Consider the following 24,296-nt stretch of genomic DNA (forward strand, 5'->3'; position numbering starts at 1 on the left):
TTTTGGGGTTGGGCGACACTGCGAAAACACTAAATCTAGTGGTTCACTTTCTAGTGCAAATACCTTAGTACACTTGAAGAAAGACTAAACTAACAACATTCCAGCAATGTATGGAGCTTATTTTGAGTCAACAATTCCTCAATATTGATTTTAAAAAGTAAGAGTTCCACGGGCAGATTTTTTTTTTCACTTAAACATGAGGAAAAAATGTCTTGTTATAAGTGAACAAATCTGCCAGTGGAATAAAAATAATTAAGGAATTAAAAAAAAAACCTACATCTTCCTGAAAAGCTTCTTGTGAGCCAGTTCTGTCTTATTTCAAGTAAACCAGGATGTTTGTAGTAGAAACAGCAAAACCACTTGGCAAGAGTTTGTGTTTTTGCCAGGGATGATAAAACAAACCATATCTGTTAATCCAGTGTGTCAGTAAAACAAATGCAACGGGAAATACCCTGTAATTTTGTTGTTGTGCCTGCCAGCCAGCACAAGGGACGGAGCATGTCACGTCTTCTAACAGTTATTTACACGTCTGAGTGTCTAGGATGTGATAATGTGCAGTTTGTAGCTGGTAGCCGTCATTAGCTAAATTAGGAGCTGCGCCGTGTAAACAACTCGACGTGGAGCAGCTTCACCTAAAACTGACTGTGTGTAATTTAAATTAATAAAATGTTATGCCTCCATTGTCTTAAAGCATGAGTCATCTGACTGTTTTGTTTTGTTCAAGATATGAGTTCAGCTTTTTAATGTTATGAAACAAAGACTATAGACACATTTTGCTTGTGTTGTAGCAGAAGAGCTAAAGACAAATAAAAAATAGTTAACAGGGTAAACAGCTCCACAGTGACAACTGGAAGTTCAGACTTGCTGCTCATAATGGCTACAGAAGAGGTTAAAAAAATGGAGAAAATTAAATTAAAACCTTAAATTATTATGAGCTAAAGAGAGCTACATAGTGTAAGCCCTTAAACTGTCTTTGTATAGCAAATACTATGACTGTTCCTTCTCATGGCTGGAAAACGGGTGATCTACTTATGATTTCATTTTTTATTTATTTATATTAAACAATATCTGAGAACCCAAAACCCAGGTTTTTGAATCTAAGCAAACAGTTTCACATGTACTTTTCACTTCAAGACTTCAGTCACTTAAATTGATTAATTGCTGTGATTATTCTCTTTTAGAGCACTGGATTTAGTTTAGTTTGTTTTATTTAACAAGAAACGAGAGTGATGTGTCGCTAATTCTATTTCGTCTTATTGAAATTAAATTAGGAAACTTGAGTGATACGTCCATAATTTTATTTGATCTTATTTAACTTCATTTCATTTTATTTAACAAGAAACAAGAGTGACGTGTGCCTTATTTGATTTCATTTTAATTAATTGTATTTAACAAGAAACATGTCATATGTCCCCAATTAAATGAATGCTATTTTATTTTTAATTTTATTTTACAAGAACTTCATCCATGTTCCACGTTTCTGGAATATTTTTACTTTTACTGAGTTTTATTTTGGGGAAAAATAAAACACGAGAACGTAAAACTAGAATATTTAAATCTGAACTAAGAAGAGAGAAGAGTGTACCTGTTCTTACAGCTTCAGCTGGTTCCAATCCACCAGAGAACCTAAAAAACTAGTGAAAGACGAATATTCAGTGATTAATTACAGGATGTTTACATTAAACCTGGACGTTTGAGGATCTCCTGTAAAGCAGCAGCTCTCATCATTTTCTTTACTCGGACTAGCGACAGGTGTGGCGTTCAGGAAAACTCCGACATCCCGGTTGAAATCTGTTCCTCATTAGAGGACAAGAGACGGGTACGTAAAACAGAAGCATGTTACTATTCCTACACACCTCTTCCAGACCAGTTCTTGATCCCATCATCCGTCCATGTGGACGTAATCATCACTTTATGGACAGATTGAAAAATTATTTATTTACCTTCTTATCTGAAGTCAAGCCCCCCTTTTTTGTTAATGATTACAGTTTTTTCCAGATTTCTTTTTAGCACAGATATTATGCTATTACTTTCTGAATGTCTCGTTTTCCATGGAGGGACTGCTAATGTATCAGACACCTGCACTGTGGTTTAAAAATAACATTCAGATTGGATTTATTGTGGGAGGTTTCTGATCCTAGTAATATTATTATAGAAGCCTAGTAATATTTGAATCCGTGTCTCATAACACGTTGTACCTAAACCAGCTTCGTTTTTGCCACTTTAATTTTGCTCCTATATTTGACCTTGTTCTTTTGTTCCTTTAGGTTTTTGTTTTGTTTTGTTTTGTTTTGCTTGGCACACATAAGGCTGAAAAGTGTAATGAATAAAATTTCCATAGAATCTAAGTGAGGCCTTTGGGGAAACCCGTTCAGAAAGTTGATGCTAGCTGTTTTTTTTTTATTGTTGTTTTTCCATGGATGTGGGATGACCTGCAGTTGTAATTGCAATAAAACTGATACTAGTGAGTTTGGACTCAAGGGAGCTGAACAGTTGCCACATTTTAAGATTATAATTTGCAAAAAAAAAAAAAAAGAAAAGAAAAAAAGAAAAGAAAAGAATACGGAAGAAAAGAAGGGAAACTGAAAAATAGCACAATGTTTATAGCAGAGTTATAAACAGAGTTATAAAAATGCTGTATATATCAAATACGACTTAAAAGAAATTTGACGTTGCAGTTTAAGGCCTTGAAATTGGTTCTCCGCCTCTTTAAGAAACTCCTGCTCTTTCTGAATCAAGAAGTCCTCACAACATGGCTCCTCTATTAACCCTTTATTAACGTTTTTACCTGCGTTGCTCTGAGCAGTAGCTCCTATAATGAGCTTAGCAGATGCTCAGTCCCACCAGGTGGTTTGCTAATGGCTGCTGGCTAGTCTGAAGGAATGGAGTGGGGAGAGTTGTGTGGAGGGTTGCTCTGTGGGGTGGAAGCTCAGAAGCTTTAGCTCCAGGGAGGAGCTTTGACTCAAAGACGTGGCTGGATCCAACCGGGCGTTTTGCGCAGCTGAATGGTTGCCACAGGAAATTAAAGGATTTCTCAAACATGCATGAAAGAATCAAAGCAACACTCCAGCATCCGTTTTTGGTGAGGGGACAACATTATAACCTGATATAAAGCTCAAAAAGCTAAATTTTGCATCATTCCGCCCCTTTTACAACTTGCGAAAAGGTTCAAAGGGAAGAATTTTCCCGGCAAGTGCTCCGTATATCATTTAATTGCCATCTCATTATATCACTCCTCCAGAGAGACCGTTTCAAAAGAAGATTGTCCAACCTCAGCTGGACTTTGGAAACATCTGGGAAGAATACTCACTGCTGATAGTGATGTGATAAAAGGCAATTCAAATGAAAATACACCCCAGAATAGACAGGCTGCTATCTAATAACTGTTAAGAGATTATTGTCTCTCTGTATTAATTAGCTGCCTGAAGACGGGTTTGTTTCTGGAAACATTCCTTTCTGAGGAACTCTTTTGATCCCAAAGTGTTCCTCAGAGCTCTTTGGGATCAAAAGAGTCCCGAGGTCCGTCTCTGACCCCCTACACACAGGAAGAAGTTAACACGTTTGCTCTCTAATGTTGCACAGGGCGAGCGAGCGAGTCAGTAATCTGGTTTCAGTCGGGAATGTTATCAGGTGTTCTGCGGCTCAGCCAAATAAGACATTTTCTTCGCAAAATGATACAACGTCAACTCCCAGCCTGACTCGAGGTCAGAACAGCACTTTCCACAAATCTGTCATCAGCTAAAATGAAGAATAAAATGTTCTGTGTTTGTGTGCTGTGCCCACACAGACTGCATCAGGGGATTTTTCTGCTACATCAGACAACTCAGGTCATCAGTTAGAGAGTAACTTCTGCTCCTCAGGGAGAGGGAGCCAGTCGGTCCCCAGGGAGGAGAGGTCACACTGGTGCTGCTGGACTTCTGGGTTACTCAGTCTGAGCTGTCATCACTTAGCGCGAGCGCGAATAAAGGAGGTATTCAGAATGAATCCGCCCTCCCTCGTACTACGTTTATCACTCTGTTGAAGTGAATATGGACTCAATGTGTTGGTCTGTTGATGTCCCAGCAGGGTGCGGAGAGCCTGACTCAGAGGTGGAATAACTCTGCGCCAATAAAATAAGCTTTTTTTAAAAATCAAATTTATATTAAAATGTTCAGAACTTGTCCAATACCATTACGTTAGCTTCGACAGAAAAATTGAGAAACTTGTTTTTTTTTTGTTCAATTATCATACATTTCTTATGCTTCAGGTATTGATAAGTGGATTTACATTGCAAATCTAAAAGCTTTAGTTGAGTTTGGACCACAGAAATAAATCATAAATCTAAATAAATAAATCTAAAATAAATCTGTCTGTCTTTATGAAAACAGCAGCAGATCAAAAACAACTTGCATCGCTACTAGAAGTGTGCGTATTGATCCAAAAATATCAATAATATTGACACCAAGTCGGTATCATTATCAGATCAATACTAGGGTGGTAAAATCGATGCTTTAGTTTTAGATTCCCTCTTGAAATTTTAACTTATTTTCGTAAAGTAGTGTCTCAGGTTGAAACAGATTCTGCTTACTCTCAATACGTTGATAATTTTTTGCACTTTGATTTAGGGAAAAAATGAACGCAAATCATGTTAATGTAGTATTAAATTATACAAATGTTAAATACTGCGGATATGACGCACATTTATATCGTTATTAATTCAAACCCTGAGTATTCAGCTTCACTTTAAGGCCACATCAGCACAAGAATTCAGCACAAAAATAGTTTTTCCTAGAAATGTGTGCTTTTTTTAAAAATATTCGAGGTAAGAGAAGCACTTCTCTCAACATGCAAAAAATAAAAATAAATACAGACAAATGTCCGAGTATCCGGTATATTTACAAACTCTGCTTCTTCTCAATTTATACTTTTACGTTTAGCTTAATACAATCTATGAATACAATTCCGACAGTAAATGCGCAGGGATTGTGGGTAAAATAAGAGACATGACTACTAGAGCTATCACACTCTTTATAACAATCAATAGAATAATCGTTATTGGTATTGCCTCTATCAAACCCGTCTCATAAATGTTGAGGAGCTTCTTTCATTTTTCCAATTTGTACCGGAGAACCTGGAATTAATATGCGTCACATTTGGGATCAATAAAATATTTCAGAATTTAAATTGAATTTGAATTTCTTTATGGTGTGCCACCCATCGGGCCCCCCATCCTACCAAACCTTTCTGGGGCCACCCCTGCTAAGATGAGACATTTCCCTCCAAACCACTGGAACCATTTCCTCTTCAATGTCACACACAAGAAAGACAAAGAGAACAACACAGGAGAACACTCTGACTTGTGGATATCTTTTTATGTAGAAAGATTTCCGCATACTTCAAGTATGAAATCCATCAAAACAGACAACATAAGCAGGGAGTAGTTTGTCGACTTTCCCCCCTCCAAAAGTCACCATTCTGTCATATTACTGTTCATGACAGATTATATTTTTGCATTTTACAGCAGGAAAAAGAGGAGTAGAAATGACGCAACATGACAGTTTTTATGACTCAGCAAGCACTTACTGTGCTTCTCCCCACATGTTGCAACCAATACTATCTCCCTACCAAAAAACAAGAGAGGGGAGGAATCGTGTGCTTATTTGTCACCTGGCTCCCGCGGACCCTCAGATGTCGACAGCAGTTTCACGCTAACCAGCTCGCTGCTGTAAACCTGTCAGCCAGATTAGCAAACGATGCAAAGCGCAGGCTTTTGGTGATACCGCCAGCTCTTCTGAGGGGAGGTGAAGAGCAGCTAACTTTATAATTTAGTGCCAAATTAAAGCTCCGCTGTAGGTTTACAAAAGTACCAGGTTGTGTTGGTGAAAGTCCCGCGTCGGATTTACAACTAAACAAGGACTGCGGGTCCCACATCAGCATGCTGGAGGGATGCTGCTAGCTGATTAGCATATTCTCCAACCTCCAAGCCGCTCTCAGGGTCATGTGCTCCCCGAGTCCTCCTGCCTTTGCTTTATGGCACCTGTTTACATAAAACAACTTTATTTGTCCCATCATGCATTGGTTTATAGGAGCCCACGTAGCTGGTTTATTGTCCATCTGGATGCTCTGACCAACACCGTTAATTACTGATGGAGCGAATTGCTGCCGCCGCGACAGCACAAATTCTCCTGGAGTCAAGAATGTAATAATAATAATAATAATAAGAAAAAAAAATGCAAATGGATACAACCTGTATCTGCTGTAGTTGGAAAGGTTTTCTTTTTTTTTTTACTTGTACAGTAAGTTGACACAGTTTTCTATTTTTAGAATGTCTGATTCCAAAGACAGAAGAAATGGGTTATATGTACACAACTGTTTATTTATTTTTATTGGGAAATAGAAATGTAACTTTTTAAAAAAATTATTTTTACAAATATAGTAAAAATTTACATTCAAACATGATTTAAATTGTTAATATGTTAACAGTTTACATCATGACGCAACAGTGTCATAATAAAACAATGGTTTTATTAGGAAAATTAGTCAGTTTTTTTTTCACAAAAGATTCTGCATTATGTTTAATTAGGATTTACACATTCCACATTTTTTAAAATGAATGTGTAAAAATATATTCAACAGCATTATTCACTTGACACAAAACCTGTTAAAACCTGTTTTCACAGGAACATCTGTGGCAAAAATACCATATTTGTTATTTTAATAATTGAACAATAAAAACATTGTTTTGGTCTTTTCACATAACAACACAACAGTCTTATGGAAACCACACACCAAGAACTGAGTGGTTTTATTTTATTCTTTTATTTCTTGGAACATGTTGCAGGCATCAAACTCCAAACGAGTGAATATTTCCAAAAGTTTTCCACCTGAACGTTAAGCGTCTTGTCTTTGTAGCGACTTCAGCTGAATGTTGTCTGGAAAAGGATTTGCAAATCACTGCGCTCTGTTTTTACACGACGTCCCGAATTCATTGGAATCGGGGTTGTGTCACATGATCTCATTACTTTTGTTTTAATCCGACCGTAAATATTTCATCCAGCAGCTGGCTATGAGACTCATCAGTTGTTGCAGATATAATACTATCTACGGCATTCATTTATTGTTATTTTGATCATAAATCTTAAGGAAAAACATAAAAAAATCCACTGAACTCAGACGCTGTTTTGTAGAATAGTATGTTTTTTACGCTTCAGCTCTCATGAGAATCTAAAAAGGACGATACTTGGTGGTGAATTTGCTTTAAGTAATCAAAAAGTCTATTTCTTTGCCACTTGATATATCTGAAAACAGCTGAATTAGTATTTTTTGTAAGCAAGAGAAAGATATGGGAGCGTGATTTTAGCCAGCTGAGCTGCAGTGTGCAGCAATATTTTAATAAAGTTCATTGCAAAGGTACTCAATGCTTCAGACAGAGAAAAAAAAAACTCTAAAGGACTTTAAACAGCACAAACAGGAACGTTCTATAGGAACAAATCTGTAACTGTTTCCAGCTTACCAAAATGCTACTTTTGCTGTTTATTATCCAAATGTAACAAGTAAATGACGGAAATGTACTCATTTGCTACTAATTTCTTAAGTAAAAAAAGTTTTTTCCCCCAAAAAAAGATTATGAGGAATGTTCCAGTACATGTTTAACAAAATCATAAAACGAGTTGAGATCGTCTCCAAAGCTGAACTAAGTTATCAAATAAAAAAATGTAACTACTGCACGTTTGAGAATTTGAGAAAACGTGAACAAAATATAAATAAAAAATAAAAACAGTGATCTGTAGTGGTTATGGAGTTAAAAGCGCTTTATGATCCCCAGCTGAGCAGTTATGCTGCCAAGTTTTAATGAGCTGATAGCGCGACTGACCTTGAGTGTTAGTTATTCAGTTTATTGCGCGACACGGCTCACTTAAAAGGCCGTGAAACATTTGAAGGGCTGCACATCCAACAAACCATAAATTATATATATTTTTTCATCAGCTGATCCATTTGATTTTTGTTGGTCCCCCCTCCCCCACCCATTTCTCGTCCGCCCAAACGCAGTCAGTCAGAGCCACGCGGTCAAAAGTTTTATTTGTCATTTCGAGGTTTAAAAGTTGACCTGCTGAATGTCACACCGTCACTTAATCCTGACATCAAATAAAGAAAGTCCTCTATGCCGACACGGACTTGTTGAACTTTTCATAATAAAAGCCCCCTATAGCCAACTGTTCCGGTTATTTCTGAGGTGAAACCGGAGAGCATCTGAAATTAAATACACAATACACAGGCGCCGGACCATACTGGCTTTTTGTGTGCGCTAACTGATAAAGTCCTGCTGAATATTTGCACTTGGCATTTTTCCACACTTCTGCACTGAATCGTTGCAGCTGCTTTTTTTTTTTTTTTTTTTTTTTTTACGTGATCCAGTAGGTTTTATGGTTGAATTCTGCAGATGATAAAAGTCCTTCACAGAAGTCCTGAGTTTAACCCTGATAAGCACAGCGCGCACAGCCTGAGTTCATAACCAGTTGCATTTGTTTTACACACTTATTACAGGCATAAATGATAGCTGTTAACCAATAAAGTGACAAATCAACAATTGTTTAGCATCGGGTTTTGGGAATATGAGTATGAACAATTCCGCGTTTACAATCTTTCATATAGCTCATGTGGAACAGCTAATACACTGTAGCCACTCAGCTGTTGCTCCCCTATACCCGAGATTTTTCCACTGCACTGAAACTGATAGCTAGAAATTAATTATGATTGCATTATGGCTATGTGAATAGAACAGAGTGCGATTTCACACTGAATGTAATGTACACGAAGTCCAGCAAATCTGTCTCACCTAGAAATACCTGAGCAGAAGGTGTGCAGGTGTGGCAGTGTGGGTGGTAGAGCGTTTATTATGGGCCTCGGGTCACCGACTTCTCTTGTTTAAAGGGCCAATTGTAATTTCTTTTAAAAGGGAAAGTTAATGCATGTTATCAAAAAGTGTCACAATATCATAATCAGTCAGTTATGTGTGACATGTCTTTTACGGTATTTTATAGAGAGATTAGCCCAATTTCCATTTTTTTGCTTTTATTGTGTAAAATTGAACTGGTGACAAAGATTTCATTTCATTCACTTTATGAACTAAAATAAACAGCATTCAATATGTTCTTTGTTCATTAATTATTTATATTCGGACCTGACGCAAAGTCCAACCGTTTGTGTGCGACAACAGTTACTTTAAAACCAGGTTTCACTCATTTAAAATGGATAGAAATGATCGACGTTTTAAAACGTCTTGAACATCAGCGCGATTAGCAGAATTAGCATATTTAACCACGGCTAACATCAGCGTTTCCTCTTACCTTTTCTAGAATGTTTAAAAGACATTCCCAGCTCCAGCAAGCTCCATAAAAAGAAAAGACTGAAAGTTTAAAAGAATTGAAAAACAGGCCAGCTTTGCTGAAGTCTGTTTAACCTTCAGGGTATTTGCTATAATTTGGCTAATGGTTAATGTGCTCCTGTGCCAGTTTGACCAAACTTCCTTAAGTGGGGTGAAAGGTTACAGGTATTCAGGAAAGCATAGACGTACTTTTAGATTGCCCCGACTTTATCTATCAATAAGCTTTAGCCTCTAAAATCTCTTATAAGTGTGCATAGAAATATAATATGCTAACAGATTAGTATTTTATAGACAAAAAGCCAACTGCTCATAACCTTCCAACCGAAGCCCAGCTGTAAAAAAAAAAAAAAAATCTGTACTACCGCTTTAAGAACTTGGCAACCTTTGTCTCATCTAAAACTGAATTGTCTATATATATTTTATGCCTTCTCTACATATAAAAATGGTCTCTAGTGTAATATGAGGGCAAATTCTACCTCTTCAGCTGCATGTTTTTGTTGCTTTGCCTGCATTGTAATTAAGTGGTTTCAGAATGACATTCATCTCTCTACAAACCTGTTGTTACATCAGTGAACACAGGAATGTTGCGAACACAGGAATGCGTTCATGACTTCGTTCAGCACACCAATGCTACACTGCAAAAACACCATGTCTTTCCAAGTAGTTTTGGTTTAGTTTCTGGTGCAAATATCTTGGCGCACTTGAAAGAAGGCAAAACTAACAAGTAACTTCAGCAAGAGATATAGGTTGTTTTAAGTAAAAAAAAACCCACCTTAATATTGATGAAAAAGGATCCGTTTCATTAGCAGATTATTTCACTTATAACATGGGAGAAATGTCTTGTATTAAGTGGAATAATTATTGGAACTAGCACTTTTTAATCAATATTAAGGAATTATTGACTCTAAGCAAACTCCTAAGTCTTGCTTAAAAGTTACTAGTAAGTTAGTTTTGTCTCATTTCAAGTGGTACTAAGATATTTGCAGCAGAACTTAGACCCAAATACAGATAGTACATTGCTCTTTTTCAGTGTGACATCCTCATCAGTCGTGTGAAACCTGCTGGAGCAGCTCTGTCTGACCCTCAAATTAGCTAAATATGTCACGTAGAGCAGAAAAATGATCACAAGCTGTAATACCCGAACATAACAGACAAACCATATTCAAAAGACGACAAAGTAGTACTTTAAAAATAGCAATTTTTTAAATGTACAAATATTACACAGCTTTAAACACCGAGTGTTAGCATAGGCAAATAATAATAAATTTAAAATGCTACATTGGAATCCAAAATGTTCAGATGTGAAAATAATTTCAAATAATAAAAAAAGCTTGTATTCACAGAAACCTATATATGAACTTATAGAAGACAGCTAGTATGTACAATGATTTTGGAAACATTAAATAAACATCAGACGCCCCAACACAGCGGGCCTGATGAGAGCATGTGTGACAGTTTTGTCCGTAGTCTCCATGGCGACAGGCAGTGTATATTACAGTTTGTCATTGGATAATCAACACCTTACCACAACCTGAGAAGGAATGAACAATTACGAAATGTGTCACGAGAATACAGTTGCATTAAATATTGCACCAGCTCACAGGAAAACCCCCCGACAAAATCAGAACTGCGTCGCTCTCTCGTGCTCCATCTTTTCGTCTCTGGACATGGCGGGGTTGTCGTACGTCGCCAGGCTCTTCCTGCTGGCCCTGGAGATCCTCTCCGCCTCTTCGTCCTTTCGGCAGCAGCTGCTGCACTTGCAGCAGCAGCAGCAGTATTTGCTGCAGAAGAACATGGAGGTCGTCACCACTTTGTCCCACGGCGCCATGGAGTGCAGGGGCCGGGGCAGGAAGTCCCAGCTGCGGAGAACCTTGGGTAAGAAGCGGGGGCATCGCGACTGCATCACGTTGATGACGATCACGAATATGGCAAGGGCCGCGATGGGCACGCCGACGCCGACCAGGTACTCCCAGCCGGCTACGGACAGTCCAAACACGGTCAGGGGGAACAAAAAGAAGCACAGGATGAGGTAGAGAGCTGCAAACCAGCGGTATTTGGCAGTTTTGTTCCCCAGGCCTCTGGCTAATCTGATGGGCACCCGCATGAAGGGGATTGGATACCACAGGATTATCCCCATGATGTTGAAGAAGAAGTGGCAAAGAGCAATCTAGGCAAGAGAACACACACACATTACATACACACGTTAACAAATAAGCGATATTAAGCACAAGATAAGTGTGAGAAGCTGATCAGAGGGGCAGTATTGTGCGTCTTCCAGCCACATGGTGCCATTTTAAAGCACAATCAAGTAACTGTTACCTTCAGTTGTTTAAAAATGCTATCCAGAATGGCTGGGTAGAAATGCCATTACTTTTGCTGCAATATTTTGATGGTTTTTTACACAGGCATTTCACTCTCATTATTGTGGTCATTTCTAGAAATAATAAATATCCTATGATCAAGCACTCTTTATCCACACTAATTTCTTTTCTCTTATTTTTAGATGTGATCATATTTATTATTGATCACTCTGGTAAACTTGCCTTGCCAGTCACAATAAAATCAAGCATAAACCAACATGACATCAGCGCAGCCAGCATACCTGCAGCGAGCTGCCTAACTTGTCTCCAGTGCTAGCCATTGCGGCCAGTATAGCGGTTGTTGTTGTGCCGATGTTTGATCCCAGGGTCAGCGGGTAAGCTCTCTCAAGGGAAATGACACCAATACCTGGCAAATGAAGATGGACAAGATTTAAGTTTGGATGTAAAATTAAACAAAAAGAATTTAAGTGGATTTGAGGCGACTTACCGACAAGAGGTGTTATAGCCGATGTGAAGACGGAGCTACTCTGAACAATGAAGGTCATCCCTGCTCCCACCAAAATTGCAATGTAGCCAGTAACCCAACCAAAGGGGAAGGGAAAGTCTGAAACAGAACGACAAGTTTGGATCTAATGAGCTGGTAGCGTATGATGACTAGCACCAAAAAGAAAAGTACTTTGGCAAAGCAGAATCTGTGCCTGAGCTCTCTGAGCGACGCTCCAGTACCGTCGGACCTGGAGTCCAGCCAGGAGCAACAGGAGGGCTATGCCTGTGCTGCTCATCAAGCATCACCACAACGACACAGGTGCGCTGACTATCAAACAGGCTTCACAAAGCATGTGAAAGTGTGGCGCTTAATGTCTGTACCTGTGTTGAGCACTTTCTTGATGACCACAGCCACCTGTCCTTTGAGCATAGAGTTGAGCAGCTTGACAATGAGGATGAGGCAGGTGCAGAGGACGAGCAGAGAGAGAGCCAGCAGAATCAGGCCTATGGCGAGGTCTGGCAAGTCAGCATAGACAAAGATGTGCTTGCCTGCAAAGAAGTGTGAACATTTACAATGAGCTACCTCACTGTAAACTCTCTTAGACATTTCAAACTTTTGAGACGACTGGAAGTGCGTATTGCGCAAGAGAAAGCAGTAAAAATGAAGCACACAAAACCAAACAAGTGATTTACTTTAAGCGTGAGCAGAATACTTTGAGTAAGTGATCCACGTAATGGACTTGTGCTAGAGAAAGGCTGCATGAAAAGACTTATTCAGCAAGATAGATACTGAATCTGGGGCATAAACCGAGCCACTGCAGCATCTCAAAGGTTGGCATTGTCCAGACATCAGAGGAGCCTTTTTTTGACCAAATGGCCCGCTTACGTTTCACTGAGTTTTAGTGGATCAGGTTGTCCTGATTGCTTTGTAGTAGTCCCTCAACCACCTCCCCCCCCCAAAAAGAAGGGAATAAAAAAACATTCAGGGAGGCATTACATCTCTCAAGGTAGTTAGTCAATGTCTGGTTCATCTCAGTCCAGGTCTCGTTTCCCTCCATCCAACAGACTTGACCTGCAGAGCAGCTCTCCACGGTGGCATTCCAGAAAGTCTGAGACATGTCCAAAAAAAGGAGGGAACACAGTAAGCAATCCAGCAGCAGACAATCACCTTCCTGTTATAGCAAACAACATTAATTCCTTTTAAAGAACATGACCTCACACAATGGAATCACTTTGGTCACAGATCGGGAAGGACAATATCAGTGATTTAGAGGAAGGATAATAGACTCTATAATCTTTCCAAGACTCTATTTTTTGCAACTGATTTTTCTTCATGTGCTGCAGCAATTGTTGATTTCTTACCGTGTTTTTTTCTATCTTGCACCATCTTTTGACCAGACTCTTGTTCTTAGCAGCGTCAGAGCCCGTTGCGATCTCATTGATCACCGATTTGTCCAGCTGAGAGGACAAGGAAGTGTTTCATTTGCCCGAATCTTAAGCAGTAAATCCAAGCCCTCCCATCTCGACTCATTTTGTCACCTGGATGATGGAGCTAGTGAGGGGGTCCGTGATGACCTTCAGCAACTCGGGCGCGTCCTCTCCGGACTCGATGTTGAAGGACTTGATCAGGAGGTCAGTGAGTTTGAACAGGACGCCCGTCGCTGCTTCCAAAGGCAGAAGGATTAGCACGGACAGCCAATTGAAGAAGTCGTGGACGGTGGCGCCGGCAAACGCCCTAAAGGTAAAGAAAACAACGCGATAAACACTTTGCTGGAGGTCACCCTTTGTATTTTATTACGTCCTGGTTCCTGTTTACCTGCGGAATTCATTTCGGTCTCCAGCTTGCATCACAGCCACGATGGTGTTGGTGACTGACGTGCCGATGTTGGCCCCCATGATGATCGGTACTGCAGATTTGACGTCCAGCACTGAACAAAAGCAGAAGCATTAATTGATAGGTATCGATAATCCTGCTGGCGTTAAATACTTTTTGGCTTAGAACATAAGTTCAATGAACATAAGTTCAGAACATAAGTTCAATGTTCTGAGATTCAGAAGCAAGATCATGTGACCAACAAGTGTTTTCAGGGCTAACATGTTACCAAAAGGTTTTGTTCATAAAAACCAATCAAGTAACAAATTATAACACTACTTCATAATTGTTATTTTGCTCACAGGGCTTTTCCAATTTAAATCAGCCAGTTTGACCGTTATTATGCTATTTACAAAGTTAACAAAGTTACAGTTTCAAAGCTATTTAAGTTTTCCACTTTCCAGTCCTTTTCATGAGATGTCTGAGAAAGTGAAATTAATAATGGAATATTTCTGAGCGTTCGTTGGTCCTCTACTACTTGGTGCTTCACACAAACGAGAAAGTTTTTATTTTTAAATGTGGATGTTTAGAAATATTTATGGTGGTCCAAAACCAAGATTACAACCTAAAGTGTTACACAGCTGACTGCGGAGTCTACCTGTCCAGACAGCCTGACTGACATCAGCCCAGTATCACTTTATTAAGAGAAAAGGCATTTTAGCTCAACATTGTCATTCAGAGAGACCCTCATATCGACGGTCCTTGTCTTACTTACATCCAGAAGACACCATGCTGACCACAATGGACGAGGAGGTGCTGGAGCTTTGCACCAGCACTGTGACTAACACCCCGATCACCAGCCCAGCCACAGGGTTGGATAACACAGCGCTGTCCTTGAAGATGTCCCCAGCTGCTCTGCCTGTACATACACAAACCTCAAGGTTCAATAGGGAAGTACTTCATAGGCTACACACCACGAAAATACCCTATTGTCTAATATAGAGCACAAATGTGCAAAGACGGAACACAATGAGTCATAGTGACCCACAGCACTAATTTGGTTTTCACCTCCGACTAGCTGGAAAGCAGAGCTGAGAACATCCAGCGAGCAAATAAACAGGTAGAGTAATCCGAGCAGCAGAATCAGCTTCACGATGGCAGTCAGCACTCTCATTATCTTCCCTCGTGTATCCAGCTCTGTGCGGCAGGAAAGAAAAACAAAACACTGAGTCAGAGTCAGCTTTTAGAAGAAGGAATGGGATAAGAATGGCGAGCTGCCTCACCTGACCACTTGATCCCGGTGTCTTTGAGTTCTGGGAGATCCCAGGGATCTTCCTCAGGAGGCTCCTCATTCTCCAGGTCCAAGGTGGAGTAAGGTGGTGGCATTTCCTTATCTTTACCCTTAGACTTGTCACCTAATGAAAGACAAGCAGAGGGATTGGAAATCACAGGTGTTAATGACAGCTTGGAAGACTTTAGACGTATCCCAGAAAAAAAGAGCCTACTCATGGTGGAGGACGAGTCGTTCCCCTCTTGTGGTCTCGGTGCCATGACTGTTGGAAAAATGACGAGAAGTTAACAGAATGAAGTCGAATGAATGGATTTAAAAGAAACACAAAGCAGACCTGATATGACCGGGGTTTTGGTCGTCACATTCATTATTAATGCTACACTCGAGCGATATGAAAACCTGTTGAGCTGGCAGTGGTTGTTTTGTGAAACATGAAAAAAATCCAGACGAGGTGATCTTGTCATTTTCACAAGTTGTTTTCCATGCAGTTTTTAATGTTGTGATATGAACTACCACCGTTAGCCAGGTGTCCATTATTAAATGCACTCATGTTTTTATCTGGAAAAATCTCAATTTAAAGTTGTAAGAAAAATTTGGGGGGAAATGTTACAATACTGCTTTTCCAATAGCATTGCTGATCTTTGACTTTCTGATTCAGATTTTGACTCGTTTTTATTATGAATTGGGAAGATTTTAATATAAACCTCTTCCACCAGAAACACAGTTTTATATTTTAAGTGAAAAGATATTTGTACTAAAGTCTCTAATGTTGTCTAAATGCCATCAAAACTTGCTGGTGCTTATCTCAGTCCATTTTCTAAATAAATTCAACTCTTTAAAATATTTTTCTGGAGTAAAAAAGGACAATCTGTTCACATAAAAAGTAATCTGTCATCAGTCAGAGTGATTTTAAAAAGAAAGAAATCCCAATTTCTCCTGAAACATCTTACTAATAGTGATGACCAACATTGTTTTGGGGTTGGTTGTCACAAAGTGTGAGAGTTTCCTTAATGGTTAATTGTTACGTTTAACTATAATTAATTGAAAAAATAAATAAATCAGTAACTTGTATTTTGATTTAACCTTATACGTCGTTAAAGAAGAATGATTCAGTTATGATCAATTCAAGAGTAAAAGGCGTGACAACTTCAGGAGTATGAGATACGAAAGGCTCTTTATGTTGTAACAAACGGTATTAAAAACCAAAAACAATCATAATCATCATCAAAGAAATCACCTCGCATTTTAAAACGCAGGTGCATCGCTTAAGCTCAGAATCGTAAATAAGGAAGTTTCCTTTTCTAAACGTCTTAACCCCGTTTCGTTTCGATGTGTTTAAGCGAAAGAAACGGCAGAGTGTACTCACCTGCAGAGGAGCGCCTGTGTGTCTGGAGCCGTCGTGTTCACCTGGGTTACCTGACGCTTCGCTCCCAGGCGCCGCGCCGCTTTTATAGAGACAGCTGCGGCGCGCGCGCCCGCCGCGCTCGGTTCAAAGGTCGCGCACCTTGGGCCAGAGTACAAGCAGGGAAAAACTTTGCGCCGCAGCAGCAGCAGCGCACACGGTACGCCGCCTGGCTGATAACAGAGCCAATAATCTGATTAATAATAGTTACTCACTTCGCTGACACTGACGCTGCGTGCTGACAAAAACGACACAGGGGACTTCCTTTGAATCATCTTCCATTAAAATGACCTTCATAGAAGACCTTACTGCTTCTTAATAAGGCTAAAAAAAATACCAACACGGAGCAGTTATAAATGTTTAGTGTAGCTTGGAAACGTTTGGAGCCTCAGGTGGTGTCATAAAGGAAGCTGCCCTCTGGTTGCTGGAAAAGGAACTATTTTCAATACTTAAAAGTTGAAAGAAAGGTTTCTTGCTGAGTTCCCTGCAGTGACTTCACTTATAAATTCCCTCAGATTTTATTTTACTGTCACACTTACAAGTTTTCAACAAATAACAACAATAAGAAGAAGACAAAGAAAAACTGATTAAATACAATCATTTTTAAATTATGGTTTTATGTATTGAGCAAAAAAAAAAAAAAGCTATCCAAACCAGTGTGGCTCTATGTGAAAATGTAATCCACCACCTTGTTAAATAAAATGTATAATTAACCATGCGTTTTGGGTAGCTGGGAATAAAGACAGCAGTGGAACTGAAATAATCATGAAGCTGGTTTAATGATCTCAAAAGTGACATATCATTGCCCAATTTGGAGAAAATGAAAGAACAGATGAGAAATACTGTAGATAAGTATTTCTCATTTACAGTATTTTTTTTTCTTTCCTTTGGTTTGTTATTTTGTTTGTATTTCCTTTTAACTCATGTTAAGCACTTTGAATTGCCATGTTGCCAAAAATGTGCTATATAAATAAAATTACCTTACCTCATCTGTAATATATATATATATATATATATATAAATAAGGTTTTCAGTGTAAGAAAACCTTATTTTATATATATTACCCTGAGCTTCCTGTAGCTCAGAGAATCCACTTTAAAATACTGCTGTTAGTTTATAAATCACTGAATGGTTCAGCACCACAATACATGAAAGTTCTGCTGTTGTATCAATCTCCCAGGCCTCTCATGTCTCCTGGTTCTGCATCAGAACCAGAACCAAACATGGAGACGCAGCATTCAGCTTCTATGCGCCGCAAATCTGGAACAAACTTCCAAAAAACTGCAAAACTGTTGAAACACTGAGCTCCTTTAAATCAAGACTAAAAACCCACCATTTTAGAGTTGATTAATAACAAGTGGGACATTGGTGAATATAATGTTGTGTATTTGCTTGAGGATTTTGACCAAATTTAAATGTTTATCGCTTGCTTCAGAATTGGTTACGGTGTTATGTTTTTATGGTGTGAAGCACTTTGAACTGCCTTGTTGCTGAAATGTGCTACACGAATAAACCTGACTTGAATATTAATCCCAGAATGTTCTGCAATAACCTTTCAATTCTACAGGGAAGAGGAGAACTTTGCACAAACATGTAACATCACGTTTTTTAATAAAACCTCTGCCCTAAAGGAAGCCGTCCCTTTATCCTGCACCGTAGGAAACTTATTTTCTTTTTTGCTTGCCGAAGAGAGATGTATAAATCTGGATCCAAAGTAAATATTCCGTTTACTGTCTCGGTGTATTCAGTGACTAAATCCTGGCTGAGAAACAACCCTTGACCCCGGCTTATTTGAAATTCTGCAGAAGGAATCTTTAAATTATGGATTCCTTAAACAGAGACGCTGTCTCTGATTCAGCGAACGTCAGAGATAAACTCAAGTCCTTCATCTGTTGCATTTTAAACGCCACAGCCTGAGCAGGCAGGTATTCATTCTGAGGCTGAAACTATTTGGCTATTCTTTCCTCATAATCAGCTGGTGGCCTTGAAAAATTTGATCTAGTAACTAACTTTGCTAATAACTGCCTTTGGCATTTGTTCGTAGAAAACTAAGCTTATTATCAGACAGCATACCTTTCACAGGTCAAAAGCCATAAAAAACACACACACAGCTCATAAAAACATAAAAGTGGAAAATAAAACTTTAAAGCCACTATGGATAAATAAGTCTTTAGCTGTTTCTTAAAAGAAGATAGTACAAAGGAGGAGGCAAAACTATTCCACAATCTGGAGGATTTATCTGCTCTGGTCTTAACAGCGTTCACTGATTTGTTAGCAGCCGCTGACCAGATCATCTCCGAGGTCGGAGATGATCAACTTTTAGGGAGTTTAGTGATCGAGGCTGTGGCTTGACCACACAGGGTTTAACTCAGTTATAAAATGCAGCAGCAGTCAATGTCGCAGGTTTAAAACTGCAGCAATGTACCGTCTCTGGTGGTTTAAAGTCCTGCAGCAACATTCTGAGCCGACTCCACATCTCTCCACATCCATCTTACTCTGACACATAGAAAGGCTGAAACAATAATCTAAATAAAAGTAAAAGACTCAGTGTAGTAAATATGGCTAATATGGAACAGTGGAGAACCTCGAAGGAGTGAACCACCTATGAAAATTAGCATTAGTTATAATGTTTCATCAATTTATTCTGTTATTGTTTTTGTACAGTACTTTGGTGCAGTTTCTTTTAACCTGTTTTCAAAAGTGCTACATAAATAAATTTGACATTGACAGACCGTCTTATCAACAACTCATTCTGGAGAAATGAACAAAAATTTGCATCCCTGGGCGAGTTTGAATGCAGTAAAACAGCGCTGACCTAATAGAACACAGAAAATGTTTCACGTTAGCTAAATAAAAAACATATTAATGATCCCTAAGGCTTCTGGGTAATATTATATAGATAAAAATTGAATTTTCCCATCACATCTGGCATAAAACCAGCATCACAATGTGACTCTCTGGGCCTCAAGACATAAATAACTCGCCATAACTGATGGAACAATTTTAGTAAACAACTTAATTTTACTCTCTCTTTTTTCATTCAAACTAATAACACTGAAAGAAAAGCTTAATTTTATTTAGTAACTCTCTGACAAGATGTTTTTTTTTTACAACTCAATGCTTGTGTTTTTTAAGTTAAATTGTCTTTTCTTCTTCCACAGTTTTATTTTTTTTAGCTTTATAACTGCTGTATTCAACATGTTTTATTATCTGAATGTCTGTCTTTAAATAGTAGATATTGACTTTTTGTTTATGTTGTTCAGTAAATATCATAGAAAAATGAATAGAACCACACAGAAAGTTTGTCCATCATTTTGTGACCTAAAGTCTAACTCCACTTGGGTTTAAAAGTAGGACAAAAAAAAAGTGAGAAAAAGTTAAAGGAGTTTGGACAATGTTATTACCTACAGGAGCTCAACGCAGATTTAAAAAAACAAACAAGGAGACATATTTTTAGTCGATGTGTTATGTCTCTACTGAAAGACTAAAGGGAAAAAAAGGGAAAGATTTTAGGGGCATAGTCAAAGTCTGGAATTAAATCTGAATGAGATACGGATGAAAAATCAAATTTTTTTGCGTCATTTCAAAGATTAAGTGCAACAAAACATGGAAAACAGAAGAAGCCAGTAAGTTTAAAAAACTTTTTTCACTGCACTGTTTCAGAACACACACTATTTAACAACACACAAACGCATGCACACACACACGCGCGCACACACACACACACACGCACACACACACACACACACACACACACACACACACACACACACACACACACACACACACACACACACATATATGTTTATAGCTCCCTGAATTTGTCTTATGGTCATAGTGAGATACTGCGCCGATTACACTGTAACAACATATCGTTTTACATCTGAAATAAACGCTGTGTGTATAAGTGAATGATTAAACCCTGGTCGTGTTTCAGCTACTCCCAAAATGCTGTAAAATAATCGTGATAAATTTAATGTGGCGTCAATAAAACGAGTTCACAGAGTTGAAGGGGAAAAAAATCTTTGAACATCTGACATAAGATAAATAAAAGTGTATATACAGATATATATATTAAATAGACAAAAAATACTTTTCAAATGATACATGAATGCTGTGATTATTATGATGCAGTAACGTTGCTACCGGTTCTGTTTCCACATAACTGGTTTGTTTTGCAAAAACGCCAGGCTTTACATATGTTTAATAGTTTTCAATAAAAATAATTTCTCTACGCTGTAAGACCTAAAAAAAACATGAGTCAGAAGACTGCAGACGTGCCTGAATGCAACACCAAAAATAAACTAATCTTGCTAGATTTGGGGCTTAAATACAGTATGTGATTGTTTTTGTTTTGTTTTGTTTTTTTCCCCCATTTTAGCTTCAAAACAATAGCTCACGACCAGAAATCAATGATTACACCGTGCTGTGCCCTAAACTGCCAATCAGATGAGTGCATTCTGCAACTAAAGGCAGAGTCGAGCAGAAATATTATGGTATGGGTTAGACGTTATGAAACTTCAAAAATAAAAATAAAAAAATCAAAATAGGTTGTATGATCTCATAAAACCTATTACACAATCAGAAAATCTCCCCTTTTACCCTCCCATAATGTTAATAGACCAAAGAAGACAAACTATACAGGGACACATGAGGATGATTACAAGATATCTACAAGGGAAAAAAAAAAAAGTCATGAGGTGTGTTCTGAGAAGCAGATGAAGTAGAGACATGACACATCGACTAAAAATATGTCTCCTTGTTTGTTTTTTAACGCTGCGTTGAGCTCCTTTAGGTAATAACATTGTCCAAACTCCTTGAACTTTTTCTCACTTTTTTTTTCCTCTTTTTCCCTCCACAGCCTCAAACTTCACTGGGGATTATTTAGATTTCATGTGACATTGGCAGCAAAAAAAGAAATGAGTGTATAATTCTAATATTTGTATCTTGCTGCCTTTTACTCCGATAGCCCCAGAGCGCGCAGCTGAGCTGCTCAGAGTTCAGCGGATAACGGGCCGAGCTAAATGCAATCCTGTTAGAGACGCTGCTGCAGAAGACTGGAGGCTGGGGCAGAGGCTTCCGGTAGGGGAACAACATTGGACATGCAGACAGAGCGACAATTTTATGAAAATCTGACTCATCTTTAGCTGTTTTGCAAAATAAGATGGGAGAGAAAAAAGCTCGAAAGGTATGTCTTTTGGGGGCAGAAATCATGCAAGACCTTGCATTGTTGTGGAAAATTGTAAAATACTATGTATTGCTTTTTCACAATTTGGCACGTATTTAGATATTTTGTCACAGACATAAAAATATTCAATTGGATTTTTATGTGGACGACCAACACAAAGTGGTACGCAATTATAACGTAAAAAGAAAATTATCCATCCATCCATCCATCCATCCATCCATCCATCCATCCATCCATCCATCCATCCATCCATCCATCCATCCATCCATCCATCCAAGACCTTGCATTGTTGTGGAAAATTGTAAAATANCCATCCATCCATCCATCCATCCATCCATCCATCCATCCATCCATCCATCCATCCATCCATTTTCTTGCACCCTTGTCCCTTAGTGGGGTCGGGAGAGAAAATTATACATGATTCAAAACTTTTTTTGAAAACAAATTAAATGCTAAAAGGAGAGGAAAAGTTAAAGGGGTGTGAATACTTTTGCAAACTACTGTATTTTAGTCTGTTGCACATAGCACACAAAAGTCAAATGACAAACTATAAAATAGTTCAAATGGTGTGAATACTTTCCAGCGTTTATGTGTTTTCATATCCGAAACATTATCAGAGGAAACCCGTCTCTATGAAAGATATTACTAATTGATGAAACCCAACAGGATGACGCTTAACGTTTAGCAAAATCTCCACACAAAGGGCCAAACTTATCCTAAACATGGGAAAACTTCAAGACTGAAACAAAAAATCAGGCCCTCTAGCCATGAGCAAGAGAGGAAAGTGTGATGCTGCCTCATTTTAACTGACATCTACAAAACACCACCACAGCATTTTAACAGAAGCAGATGTTCATTCGTTCATTCAGGAAGTGTCATGAATGACAGATTCAAGACTCATGTAACACTCTAGAACCAAAACATAAGATTAAAAATGTTGCTTGGGTCTTGTGACTGGGTAAATAGGAGAAATTATTACTGCAACAGAAGATGTTAGGCATAAACCCCCCGGCCCCCAAATGAATCAATTTAAGTTTTAAATCCCAGATTTCCTTGGATATTACAAGTCCTGTTAAAAGGTTAGAAGCCGTTCATGTTAATATTACTGAGGTTAATTCCAGCAGAGTTGGATGAAGCTCAAAATCCCTGAATTGTTAAATAGGTGCACCAGTAATGATCTTCCTGTGTGAAACGCATACCAAAAACAAACATTTAAGTTGATACTGAACATTCAAAGAGGCAGTGGAAGAATTAAATACAGTAGTGCTCACTGAATATTATTCAATGGAATATTTCTGGTTTCAGATGCTAACTTCAAACACTTTACTTGTTTAATTCAAAGGTATTTCAAACACAAATCTAAAGGTGATTGCCTTCTGTGTTAATAATAATAATAATAATAATAATAATAATAATAATAATAATAATAATAATAATAATAATAATAATAATAATAACAGCTTCTGTGTTAATAATTACCCAATGCATATGTGACAATGCATTAAGGCAAATAAAATAGTATGAGCATTAAACTCCATTATGTTTTTCAGAAAGTGTCAAATGTAAACCATCTGGTAATAATCTTGACATAATATCTAAATCATCAGCTTGGTGCTATTCAAGGCTGACACTGACCCAGACATGTGAGCATCTTTATATTCATATGATGGACTGGACAGTTTTCTGTGACATTTTTAAAGCTTGGGATATTGTTGTCCAACCAAACTGCATTAAACTCTTCCACATCTTTTTCTGTCAGACCCTTCTGTTCTGCTTCTTGGCGTTCATGACGCCGTTTGTTTGTTAATTAATGTTCTCTAACGTCGTAAAACTGATATTAGAGTCGGGCATTTATTTTATCGATTATCATTTATAGTGATACATTTCTTGTCAAGATAAGAATTGTGATTTATTGTTGTCACGATAAATTACAATAAAATGTTTAAAACACCCATCTGCAAAACTGTCTGTAATGTGCGGATTGATATTTTCACTATTTGTACAACGTTCAATAAAAGAATCAACAAGTGTGGAAATGTGATTAAGCACAATACAAATGGGAATGTTTTTCAAGAACAGTATTTGGGTTTTGTGGGACTACAATTACTGTGACACACATGCACAGTAGTACGGTTACCAAAAAAGATGTAATCAATACTTCTCATCGTCACTTTTATCGCGATCGCAATATTACCACAAAATATTGTGATGAAACCTCGTGTCCATATCGACGATGTCTGTATTAAATTCTACAGAAAATTGGGTGCGTTGAATTTTCTTAGGCGTATTTGGAAGGAGAGAAATAAATACATGCCGCACTTTTCAGATTAATAATTATAAAGTTCCTACGGCAAATTTATTATGCGTTGGCGTAGCACAAGGTCTCTCTGTGTGACTTCTACAGATACAAGTATTACATAACATACATATA

The 24,296-nt window shown here is 38.2% G+C and overlaps 1 protein-coding gene across 2 annotated transcripts; it reads right to left on the reverse strand.

The window, feature by feature from the left end:
- Nucleotides 1–10,525: 10,525 nt before the first annotated feature.
- Nucleotides 10,526–17,230, reverse strand: slc34a2b (solute carrier family 34 member 2b). 2 transcript variants are annotated; one of them, XM_008407537.2, is made up of 13 exons: nt 16,642–17,230; nt 15,490–15,537; nt 15,268–15,399; nt 15,053–15,181; nt 14,760–14,903; nt 13,988–14,099; nt 13,711–13,906; nt 13,534–13,629; nt 13,169–13,280; nt 12,553–12,720; nt 12,173–12,289; nt 11,967–12,091; nt 10,526–11,531 (listed from the first exon to the last, which is right to left on the reverse strand). In XM_008407537.2, the coding sequence occupies exons 2-13, from the start codon at nt 15,533–15,535 to the stop codon at nt 10,986–10,988; spliced, it is 1,923 nt and encodes a 640-aa protein (XP_008405759.1). In that variant the 5' UTR covers nt 15,536–15,537; nt 16,642–17,230; the 3' UTR covers nt 10,526–10,985. The 2 variants fall into 2 exon arrangements, with proteins under 2 accessions (XP_008405759.1, XP_008405760.1); XM_008407538.2 differs by lacking the exon at nt 16,642–17,230 and having other exon boundaries at nt 15,490–16,321.
- Nucleotides 17,231–24,296: the final 7,066 nt, after the last annotated feature.

Source organism: Poecilia reticulata, linkage group LG4, assembly GCF_000633615.1.
Source record: "Poecilia reticulata strain Guanapo linkage group LG4, Guppy_female_1.0+MT, whole genome shotgun sequence".
In the NCBI taxonomy this organism is placed as follows: Eukaryota; Metazoa; Chordata; class Actinopteri; order Cyprinodontiformes; family Poeciliidae; genus Poecilia; species Poecilia reticulata.

Excerpts from the sequence above, each read along its gene's own strand:
- slc34a2b (XM_008407537.2), bottom strand. The coding sequence starts at position 15,535 with ATGGCACCGAGACCACAAGAGGGGAACGACTCGTCCTCCACCATGA. Across the intron at positions 15,182-15,267 it reads CACCGGGATCAAGTGGTCAG|AGCTGGATACACGAGGGAAG; the intron begins GTGAGGCAGCTC and ends CCTGCCGCACAG. Across the intron at positions 13,281-13,533 it reads GCAAGATAGAAAAAAACACG|ACTTTCTGGAATGCCACCGT; the intron begins GTAAGAAATCAA and ends GACATGTCTCAG.